The 11127-nt window shown below is 49.7% G+C and overlaps 1 protein-coding gene across 2 annotated transcripts in view; it reads left to right on the top strand.

Moving 5' to 3' along the window:
- Positions 1–10927, top strand: part of WWC3 (WWC family member 3) — a 115982-nt gene extending 105055 nt beyond the window's left edge. For both annotated transcript variants that reach the window (XM_025857721.2, XM_025857720.2), the window contains 5 exons: positions 1321–1485; positions 3932–4024; positions 5655–5882; positions 6335–6462; positions 8080–10927. In XM_025857721.2, coding sequence (XP_025713506.1) covers positions 1321–1485; positions 3932–4024; positions 5655–5882; positions 6335–6462; positions 8080–8146 — 681 coding nt within the window. In that variant the 3' untranslated portion in view covers positions 8147–10927. The remainder of the gene's footprint in view (positions 1–1320; positions 1486–3931; positions 4025–5654; positions 5883–6334; positions 6463–8079) is intronic.
- Positions 10928–11127: the final 200 nt, after the last annotated feature.

Raw genomic sequence — 11127 nt, 5'->3', positions numbered from 1 at the left:
CTTTTCTTTTCTTTTTTTTGAGAGAGTGTGCATGCGAGGGGGTGGGGGTGGGGGTGGGGTGGGGGGGGAGAGGGTGAGAACAGCCCAAGCAGACTCCACACTGAGCGCAGAGCCCAGCGCAGGGCTGGATCTCCTGACCCTGAGATCACGACCTGAGCTGAAATCAAGAGTTGGACGCTTAACCGACTGAGCCACCCAGGTGCCCCATGATTTTTCTTTTTCTAAAATAATTTTTTGGCATGAAATTTACAGTAAATGAAGTGAACTTATTTCACAGTGAACAGTTCAGGGGCATTTAGTATGTTCACAATGTGGGCAACCACCACTCTGTCTAGTTCCAAAACATTTCCATCGTCCCTAAGTAAAGCCTCGCACCTATGAGACTGTCACTCCCCAAGCCCCTGGCAACCAGCGATCTGCTTTCTGCCTAGGAATTTGCCTGTTCTGGGAGCTTCTCTCTGTTTCATGCCTGAGTAGTATTTCCTTGATTGGTATGCCTCCCTTTGTTTATCCATCCATCTATGCATGGACATTCGGACTGTTTTTACCTTTTGGCTACATGAATAATGCTGCTGTGAATGTTTGCATGCAAGTATTTGTTTGAACACCTATTTTCAGTTATCTTGAGTGAATGTCTAGGAGTGGAATTGCTGGGTCTAACTTCGGCTTTACCAGGATCTCCCGTGTTGCTGGATTGAGAAGAGACTGAAGGGGGGGAAGGAGGTGTGGAATTGGGGAGACTGGCCAGAAGCCTCCTGTGCCAATTGGGCATGAGATGATGGTGACCCAAAGGGAAGTCTGGTGAAAAGTGGTCAAACCATGCGTCCTCATGGGGCGCCAGGGTGGCTCAGTTAGTTAAGCGTCTGCCTTCGGCTCAGGTCTGGGATCGAGCCCTGCACTGGGCTCCCTGCTCAGCAGGAAGCCTGCTTCTCCCTCTGCTGCTCCCCCTGCTTGTGCTTTCTCTCTCTCTGTCAAATAAATAAATAAAAAACAAAAAACAAAAAACAAAAAAACAAGCTTCATCATAAACCTGGAGCCAGTAGGATTTGATCTCGGACCAGATACAGTGTGTATGAAAGAGAGCAGAGTCCAGGATGGCACGAAGATTTTTTTTTTTTTTTTTGGCTCAAGCAATTGGAGAGTAGAGATGATTCTTATAGGAGGAGTTGCGTGTGTAGCGGGGAGGGTTATCAAAAATCGTTTTGGACATCAGCGTGAAATGCCAGTTAGAACTCTGAGTGGAAAAGGCCAGGGAGGTTCATGTGAAGCTTATTGCTCATGTTCTAGAAAAAGTCATGGTAATAATGAACTACTCTCTAGGTCGATAAAGAAACCAACACAGAAGATGTCTTCCCAGAAGAAGTAGCGAGTCTTCCGAAGGAGAGGCCCAGCCGCAGGGCCCGCGGGTCGCCTTTCGTTCGGAGTAGCACAATTGTGCGTTCGCAGACCTTCTCCCCTGGAGCACGAAGCCAGTACGTTTGCAGAGTAAGTTGAAATTCCTTTGCCTCTTGACTGGAACGTTTTCTTTTTTCTTTTTTCTTTTTTTTTTTTTCCCTTTGTCATGTTTTATTTTTACTGTTCATGCTGAAAGACCTGTGTGTTCCCCCAAGTGCCGATAATGCGCACGCCGCGTGGGGGGCTATGTGATCAGTATGGTGGCCCATCTACCCCTCGCCCGTGCGTATCTCACTCTGGGTTTCTTCAAGATTCTGATACATTTCTCCCCGGATTTTCAGTTTGTATGTGTACCAACTCATGCGCGGGAAACTGGGCGAATAGGAGTAACAGGTTGGAACAGGGAATATCCCAAATCGGGTGGAGATTGTTAAGTCAGGCCACTGAGTGGTTGGAAGTCCTGAAGTGTAGCTTAGCCGGGTCCCAGGGTGGACGGCAGCCTTGAAGACTCGGGGCACTGAGACGGGGTTCTGACCCCCCCCAGCCCGTAAATTCTCACCCCAAGGGTGATGGCAGGAGACACTGCGTGGTTCTCAGCCTGGGCTGTGCCGGGCAGTGGAGGCGGGTGCTTCACAGAATGCTGGTGCCTGGGTTCCACCCCCGAGATTCACTGTGGGTCAGGGTGGGGCCTGGACATCGGAGCTCGGGGAAGACCCCTGATGATTCTGATGCTGAGAACCCCGCTGTGGTCCTTGAGGACAGGATGGAGGTTGGAGGTTGGCCGGCAGTGGTGGTGTGACAGTGACAGGACGGATTAGGAAAGAGAAGGCAATTGGAAGGGTCAGTGGTCATGACACAGTGGCCTGATGGGACTGTTTGGATCGAGGAGAGCTTTGACCCTTCCCGCCTCCGAACTGGGCTCCCTTGACGGGGACTGCCAAGGAGCTGGCTCCGGTTGGGCAAAACCAGAGTTCGGTCATACGAGAGAAACGGGCTGAGACGTGTGCAAGAGACACCGGGAGTATGGTTCAGGGGTCCCCTGGCCCGTGCTCAGGCCCAGGAACTTGCTAGGACCCACAGAACTCGGCAAAGCCGTTAGATTCGCTATTGTGGTTTATTACGGTGCAAGGATATAGACCAAGGTCAGCAGAGGGAAGAGGCACATCGGGCAACACTGAGGAGAGACCTTGGCGCAGGCCTCCGGGTCTCTTCCAGTGGGATTGTGCGGACGGCTCTGGTCACCTGTCACTGCTGGGAGAGGCCGCACATGGAGTATTGCCAGCCTGGGGTTTTGTGGGAGGTTGGTCACACAGGCAGAGCTGATTGCCTGCATGCCTAACCTTCGTCTCTAGAGGTCAAGCTGGGGGCCTAAGGCCCCCACTATAAGTCACATTGTTAGCAGAGACTGTGTGGCCTGGCTCGAGGTCCCCAGGTAAACAGACAGTCAGGCAGGACGTCCCAGGGGGTTACGGGTCACTTCCCAGGAGCTGGGCAAGGACCAAACCTTTCTTGGAGCAAGGTTAATCCTTTACCCCGTGGCGGGAGTGGGGGGGCCCCAAGCTGCCCCTGGGTCATTTCCAAGACCTGCTGCGCATCTCCCCACAGAAGCCAGGTGTCCCGTCGTGGCTGCCCTGGGTCCCACGGCATCCGGCTCGGGCACCCTTGCCCCATGAGGCTGCAGCCCCGTGGGGGGCTCATGCTTAACCAGACACCTACCTGGAGGCGCTAGACCCAGGGCTGCCCTCAGCTCCCTTCCCCACTGTGGGCTGTTGCCGACCCAGCACCGAGTGGGCTCGGGTCCGCTGGGTCAGAAGGGCGGTGCGTGGAGGAGGAAGTCCTCTACTTCCCCAGAGGAAGGTTTCCGGCTCCTGTGCGGGGTTCTGTGCCCTGCGTAAGAGCCTGCACGTACAGGGGACGCTGGTAGAGGCTTAGTCTTCGTCTGTCGGTCACGATGGCGTGAGGGCGCATATACGCCGCCGTGCCACGGCGTTTCCGGACTATTCGGGGTTAGTTGGCGTGGAAAAGAAGGCCACGAAGGCAAGGACTTTGCCTTTCCCACAGATACGCATTGATCTGGAAGCAAGAACCAGCCGCCGAAGGTCTTGGCTCCCATAAAGGAGGTGTTATTTATTTGTCTTTTTAGACGCAGACCTTTTCCCTTGACTGGCAGAGTGGGCGTTAGTGGTGCTGGCTTGTCCTCCTACCAGGAGCGGGGTCTCTTTTTGGAAAGTCACTTTTCCCCAGCTCTTGGCAAAGCCAGGAACAGAGTGAATGAGAAGGACGTGTAACGTGAGGGGCGGTGGGGGGTCGGTTTGCGTATTTGGTCTGTTCTGGGTTGTCTTTAGTTTTACTTGATGCTTGGCGTGGGGAACGCTGCGTCCTCACTGAGGCCGGAAGGCTTGGTGGAGGTGCCCGCCGTCGTCCGCGCGTTCGGGGACCCGCGAGGAGGAGCGAAATCCCGCAGTTCAGCTACACAGAGAGAATGAAGGTTGCACTTCTGAGAAAGTGTTTCTGAACATCATTCTTTTTGGCACAGCTTTATCGTAGTGACAGCGACAGTTCGACACTGCCCCGGAAGTCCCCGTTTGTCCGAAACACCCTGGAAAGACGGACCCTTCGCTATAAGCAGGTGCGTGCCGCGTAAACTAATAACAGAGCCTGGACTTACCCTGGGAGCTATTTTTACAGAACTCCTAAGGTAATATTTTAGGTAACATTAATTTAAAGGTAATATTTTTTTTTAAAGGTATTTATTTCCTTGTTTATTGAGATATAATTTTTAGAAGCCTATATAATGTCAAAATGTTACCACTCTTAATTTCCTAGGATAACATCATGATCTAAGATAATTCATGATCTTTACATTTTTAAATATAATAGATTAACAAACAGCCAACCAACCTATAAAAAAGGTTCTCTTTTGACGAGGGAGTATGCATAGTTGAGAAATTGGTGCTTTTCAGCATAGAGCAGTCTTCTACAAAGGCCTTTCCTGCTGCTTGCATTTACTTTACCCACCGAGTGTTCTCTCCACACGGCGTCAGTTTACAGAGTTTTGCTGCTTTCTGTTTGTAAGCGAGTAGTTCCTTGTCTTTTTCAGGCTAAGATTCTTTTAAAGAGATAGTAGTGGATCCAGCTGTCCGTGTGGTGCCTGTGTTTAGAGCACTGTTGACACCTCGGACTGGGTCACTGTTGTGGGGACTGCCCTGCACGCCGCCCCCCCCACCCCTTGACGGCCAAACGTGTCTCCAGACACTGCCTAGCGCCCCCTGGAGGCCCAAGCCATCCCTGGTTGAGAACCGCCGAGCTCTACTGTGAATTGAGCAGTGCTTTTAAGTGAATTTGTATTTCTTAAATCATACCATATCTTTGCATTCCAGTCCCGTACGTGGGCAGAATAGTGTCACGTGCGTGTAAAAAGCCTACAGTTTTCCAGCCCACTGAACAGCGCTGGTGTGTGTTACACTAACTGCCTTTCCTGAGGTCGTTTCCCGTTGGATGGGAAATACTTTTCTCAGTGCCACACAAAGAAGCCTTCTCTCATCTTAGGACTTTTCTTAAACATTTGCAGGTTTGCTTCCTTGAGGCTTATATGGGGAGGAGAGGTTTTGACAGCTTGTGTGTGTGAATGTATAATCTTAAACAAAAAGTACTCAGATGGTTTACGACATGCTTTTCCCCCTTTATACCATGGATCATTTAAGATTTTCCAATATATTTTTTCTACTTTTTACAGTGGCTGTATTTTATGCTGACCTTATAATTCACTTAATCCGTTTTCTCTTGTTACATATTTAGGTTTTCTCTGTCCTAAACTTGAATTGGATCACTTTTGCATGTCGTGAGTAGTGCCTTTCAAAGGCAAGTCAAAATGAAATTTCAGAACCAAAGAAAATGCACATTTTGTGGCTTGATGTGTATTGTCAAGTAGAACTTCAGAAAGATTGTACCCATTTTTTATTTATTTACTTGTAAGATTATACCCGTTTTTGACCCCACCAGCTCCATATGGGATGGTCTCTTTCCCCACACTTTTGCAAATGCACGGGTCACCATTAAAGCAGACCATTAGCGTCACTAACTTGATGTTGAACTGGAGACTTATTAATCTCGCCCAAATCTGTTTGACACCGGCCACGTGTAGAGAGACACCCGTCCGCCTTCGTTGCAGAAGGACCTCGCAGACGACCGAGCTCGCTGGCTGCGCGGCGCCCCGGTGCCGGCTCAGCGTGTGTGCTCACAGCTGTCGTCTCCCGCAGCCCTGCAGGTCCTCCCTGGCCGAGCTCATGGCCCGCACCTCCCTGGACCTGGAGCTGGATCTCCAGGCCTCCAGAACGCGGCAGAGGCAGCTGAACGAGGAGATCTGCACCCTGCGTGAACTGAGGCAGCGCTTAGAAGACGCGCAGCACCGGGGCCAGACAGACCTCCCCCACTGGGTGCTGCGGGACGAGCGGTTCCGGAGCCTGCTGAAGGAAGCAGAGAGGCAGGTGAGAGGCCGGGGCCCTGCCTGGAGGGGCCTGCCACGGGGTCCCTCTGGTGTCCTGGGCCCGCCTGGTCATGACAATGGCGCTGCACCATGAACACTCCGAGTGCTCGTCTGCAGGAGCTGGGTTTCTCTCTCCGTGGGCCAGGCAGCTGGTGTTCCCAGTGGCACCAACAGCTGCCTCAGGTTGGGGGGGCTGCTGGAGGGAAGGATCACCCAGACCCTCCTGCTGGCATGGCCACCCTCTGCTTTGTAGTGGAATGTTCTGGGTCCGGTGTCTGCCGGGCATGACCCCAAGGACCCCAGTAGCTCCTGTGAAGATGCCCTGTAGCAGGCGTGTGTGTGGATGGGGCAGGCCTTTCTCCCCTCGGGAGCCCAGGGCTGGGAGTAGCTTTGTTCCTTCTTCCTTAAAACTAGAAGTAAAAATGCCTCATTCATCCAATGGTGCCGTTCCAGACAAGACAGACCAAACTTGACTTCCATCAAGAACAGGCAGCTGAGAAGATGCTGAAGAAGGCCTCCAGAGGGGTCTGCCAGCTGCGTGGGCAGAAGCGCAGAGAGCCCGTCCAGGTGCAGACCTTCAGGTAGGGAAGGCCGCAGGCCCACTTCCTTGCTTCCCTTTTATACTGTCATACCTTTGTGGTCATAAAAAGTAAAGTGAGTATTTAAAAAACCCACGGGCAGTTCAGAATAAAAGCAGAATCCCCACTGCTGTTAGCATTTTAACTTTCTCTTCTTTTGATCCTTTTTGGTTCTGGTTTTGTTCATGCTGCTTGTCATCATAATGTGGGTCCGAGTTTGCATTTTGCTTTTTTTTAAATAAAAATATCCTGTGTTTCCACATAATCTGTTGTCTTTTTTGGCTGTAATGTTTCATCTAAGATATAATTTGCCCAACTACTCTATTTTATAACCTTCTTTCCAAATATTTGCTATTGTGAACAACACAGTGGTTTACATATATATATTCACACGTATCACCTTTGCCTTTTTACTTAACTTTTTATCGAAGCATGACAGACATACAGGAGAGCGTGCGTTTTGTACATATGAAAGTTCGGTGAGACGCCACAACTCCTCATGGCAAGAATTGAACATTATCGGCGCCTCCCCCCCCCCTTGATTTCCCACACCGGAATAACCACAGTTTTGAATTTGAATGGCATACGTTAGTTTTCCCTGTTTTTGTTTTTCGTATGAGGAGAATTAACAGCGACATCTATATTCTTTTGTGTCTGACTTTTTAAAAAATCGAGGCGAAATTCACATGGCATACAAGTCACTGTTTTAAAGTGAGTGACTCGGGGCTCCTGGGTGGCTCAGTGGTTGAGCGTCTGCCTTCGGCTCAGGTCACGGTCCCAGGGTCCTGGGATCGAGCCCCGCATCGGGCTCCCTGCTCTCGGCGGGAAGCCTGCCTCTCCATCTCCCACTCCCCCTGCTTGTGTTCCTTCTCTCGCTGTCTCTCTCTCTCTGTCAAATAAATAAATGAAATCTTTAAAATCATAATAATAATAAATAAATAAATAGAGCGAGTGACTCCATGGCGTTTAGTGTAGTCACAGTGATGTGGAACCGCCCCCCTGTCCAGTTCCAGAACATTCCTTCACCCCAGAAGGAAACCCCATCCCCATGAAGCAGCCACTCCCCGTTTCCCCCTCCCCACAGCCTCTGGCCCCCACCAGGCCGCTTTTGCTCTCTCTGGCTTTGCCAGTTCTGGGCGCACCATGTGATCGTTTGTGCTTGGCTGCTTTGACTTAGGATAATGTGTTCGAAGTGCATCTGTGTTGTAGTGTGTGTTAGGACCTCAGTCCTTTTTATGGCTGAATAATATGTGTCTTTTAGCCTTAATTTTTTTTATACCCTGAATTTTCACATCCCCATCATAAAGGAACCTACAACACTGTAACTGTCTTCCTTCAGTCATGATTTAGAACTCCTTCATTTGTATAGCTTTTCATATTCATTCGTTAATAAAGCCAGTATTTGTAGAGCACCTACTATATGGCAGGCACTGCAGACAAACCCTTGCCCTCATGGGGCTTCCTGACATCTGTTAAAATTCAGAGAATCCGTACACAGACAGATGTGTTGTTAGGAATTGAAGTTCAATTTTTTTGTATGAGTAAGAGAAGCTGTCATTGATATGAGAGCTTTCATTGCATTTATATCCACTTCTAACCTGTAATTCTTTCCAATCCCAGGGAGAAGATAGCATTTTTTACAAGACCAAGGATTAACGTACCTCCTCTGCCTGCCGACGATGTTTGATATAGTGCTTTGTACACATGAAGTATTTATCTGCCTGGTTTATTTTCATGAAGTTCTTAGACTAGCTAAATTTGTCCTTAAAATATTTGTGCAAAGCTATTAATATACACACTTTGTAAAAAACACACACATATATCTATACATATATATTTTATAATAGTGACGGCAACAGGGCTTGGTTTTTCCTTGTTGTGAAATTGACATCTCTGAAGACAGGTTATTTTATAAAAGATCAACTATCGTGTTAAGAGTGTACAGTTTTTACGCTGATTTATTTGACTTAAAGGCTGGAAGACAGAAACAAAGTGAGTTCAGGCAAATTCACTGTATTGTAATTTATTTATAGTACTTTTTTTTCCTTGAAGGAAAATACTGACTTTAAGATGTATTTTAAGACTAAAATTTTGTGCTTCAGTATTTGTCATGCAGTAGAATGGGACTTTGGGGCCGGTTTTGTTTCTGACGCCCAAAACGCAAACACTCTGCTGAATTCGTCACTTGCATCAGTTTCCGATATGTGTATTTACCATGTATCTTGTACACTCCGTACTCTGCGTTCGCCTCTGACCCCACCCGCAGCGGCCCCAGGGGCCGCTCACCTGCCACGCGTGCGTTGCCGAGCTGTCTCCCATGCGGACTGCGCACCAACAGCCTCTCCTGTTGTCTTGTGCGTCTTTGTGTGCTCACTGGGAGTCTGAGGCAGGCCCCCGGCCTTCAGCCTGCCGGTCCAGCGTGGCTGGCCACACTGCCTGCCCTCACCAGACCACAGGCAGCCCCCGCTTTGAGTCTGCCCCATCCGATCATGACCAGCGAGGCAGCGTGGAGCTCCTGCACTATGACTCTGTCATGAAGGGAAGTGACGAGAACTAGGAGCGCGCGTTTTCAGAGAATCCTTGAGTCCACGGATGGACACAGCGCTTATAACGTAGACGTGATGGCCTTTGAAGGCGCTTGTTTGTGGAAGGAGGCAAGCATGCGTGGGTAACCGGCAGTTACCCAGTGAGTCACTGACAGGAGAGTATTTGATTTAAATCAAACTCCGCCCCCCCCCCCATACTGGAGTCTACCCAGTATTTCCTAAGAAATCTTAGAAGTAGTTCTTGAGGGAAAAAAATTTTATGTAATAAAATGTAATAAAAATATACCAATATTCTTTTAAATTGTCAAATGATCTAAATATTTTGCCAAACGCCTATTTATTATATATGAAATGCACTCGCCCTTCCGAGGCCTCAGACAAGTGAATGAGGGGGTCACACGAACCGTACAAGAAGACGGAACTCTCTTCCTAGATCTTTCTGCTCCTCCCTGGGAAATGCCCACCTTGAATCAGGGTCTCTCTCTCTCTCCTCATTAGTCTGTAACCGCCCCCTCGTATAACCTGCCTGCCTTTTTACATTGTTAAAACTGAATTTTGTACAAGCGTTTCATTGCCACGGGGCCTGTCACAGACGGGGTTTGTCCCTGGCGCGAGGACTGAAGACACCGTGCTCTCACAGCACACAGCTCTGGCTTTCTCTTTCCGCCTCTAGTCGCGCTGCTTCTTGTTGGCTAATTTCTCTGGGTACGTAACCCCCAACAGAGGCAGAGATGCGCCAAGTCCCAGAGCTTGCCAGAACGGCCCCCCCAGCAGAGCGCATTGCCGAGCAGGTGAGGACAATGGCAGGCCTCCTCTGTGCCCCCAGCCGATGATACCTTTAACTCCAAAGAAGAACTGCCACCAGACTTGGGCGTGTGGAGGGCAAATCATGCACCTCTCAGGTGCCCTGCTCCCTGGCTACAGAAAGGTCCCCGGGAACTGTTGCCTGGTGGCTGCTCCTTAGCACCTACCACGTGGAGCGCTCTCTGCATGGGATGGGGGCTCGAGGCAACTTTTCTGCCGACCCCTATTAGCAGCAAGGGGGGGGGTGGCATCCACTGTGCCAATACAGAAGGCCCTCCACCCAGGGGTTTCAATTAACTTCACTGCCCAGTAGATCTAGGCTTCTGTCTGGGGTGCTTCCCCCGCCCCCCACACCCCAGAGTTTGGTTGTGTGTGTGTGAGTTTTGTTTTGTTTTGTTTTAAAAAAAAGCTCTTTGCCCCACCAGAAACACATACAGTCCCTACTCCAGTGGCAGTCTGAGGAGTACTTGGATTTGCCACCAGATCCACTTCTAATTGACTTCTCCCGCCTCCCTGCAAGGGTCTGCCTTTGCACCCAAATGGGACCAGAGTGAGCAGGAGAGAAAAGCCAGACAGATGGGGGAGGTAGAGGGTGATGGGTTCTGTGCTGCTTGCCGGCCGGGCTGACAGCGCCCGTGGCCAGCGACACAGCCAAGCCGGCAGCGGGCAGACAGAAGTCCCATGATTGGCTTCTCTCTGCCGACCTGGTTTTGCAGCTTCTTTCTAGTGAAGACCGCCACCCCCCAGCGAATAGCCCACACGTCAGAAAAGTGAAGTCCTGTTGTCGGAAGGGCTGTTTCCATCGTCTGTTTGAATTTGCCCATAACCGTGCTTTGGGATAAGAAAGCTGCCGTGTTTGACCAGCACTTCTGGCCCAGAGACAATCCCAAGTCCGCCACCAGGATTCTTTAGAAGCAGTGCAGTGAGTCAAAGGGAGTTTGGTCTTCACGTCATCCGATCACTAAATTGTCACTGCTGAAATAAGTAACCTCCTGTCGTGGGAATAAGTTATAATCAGTATTCATCTCTGTTTTTGTCACTCTTCCCTAATTGTGTCATTTGTATTGTTTGAAAGTATTCCTTCTATAAAATTAAACTAATCTGCCTTAAGAACAGAATGGAAATGTGTGATTTTTCTTTTTAAGAAAAATGTAATTACGTGGACTTAAATATATAAGAATATACCAGTTTTTTCGGGGCTCCTGGGTAGCTCAGTCGGTTAACCGTCTGACTCTTGGTTTTAGCTCGGGTCATGGTCTCAGGGTCGTGAGATCGAGCCCCGTGTTGGGCTTTGTGCTCAGTGTGGAGTCTGGGATTC

Source organism: Callorhinus ursinus, unplaced genomic scaffold (genome assembly GCF_003265705.2).
Source record: "Callorhinus ursinus isolate GAN/ISIS: 27379988/994484 unplaced genomic scaffold, GSC_fseal_2.0 scaffold16, whole genome shotgun sequence".
NCBI lineage: Eukaryota > Metazoa > Chordata > Mammalia > Carnivora > Otariidae > Callorhinus > Callorhinus ursinus.
Note: the sequence above shows the minus strand (reverse complement) of the source record. Positions and strands in the feature narration are given on the sequence as shown.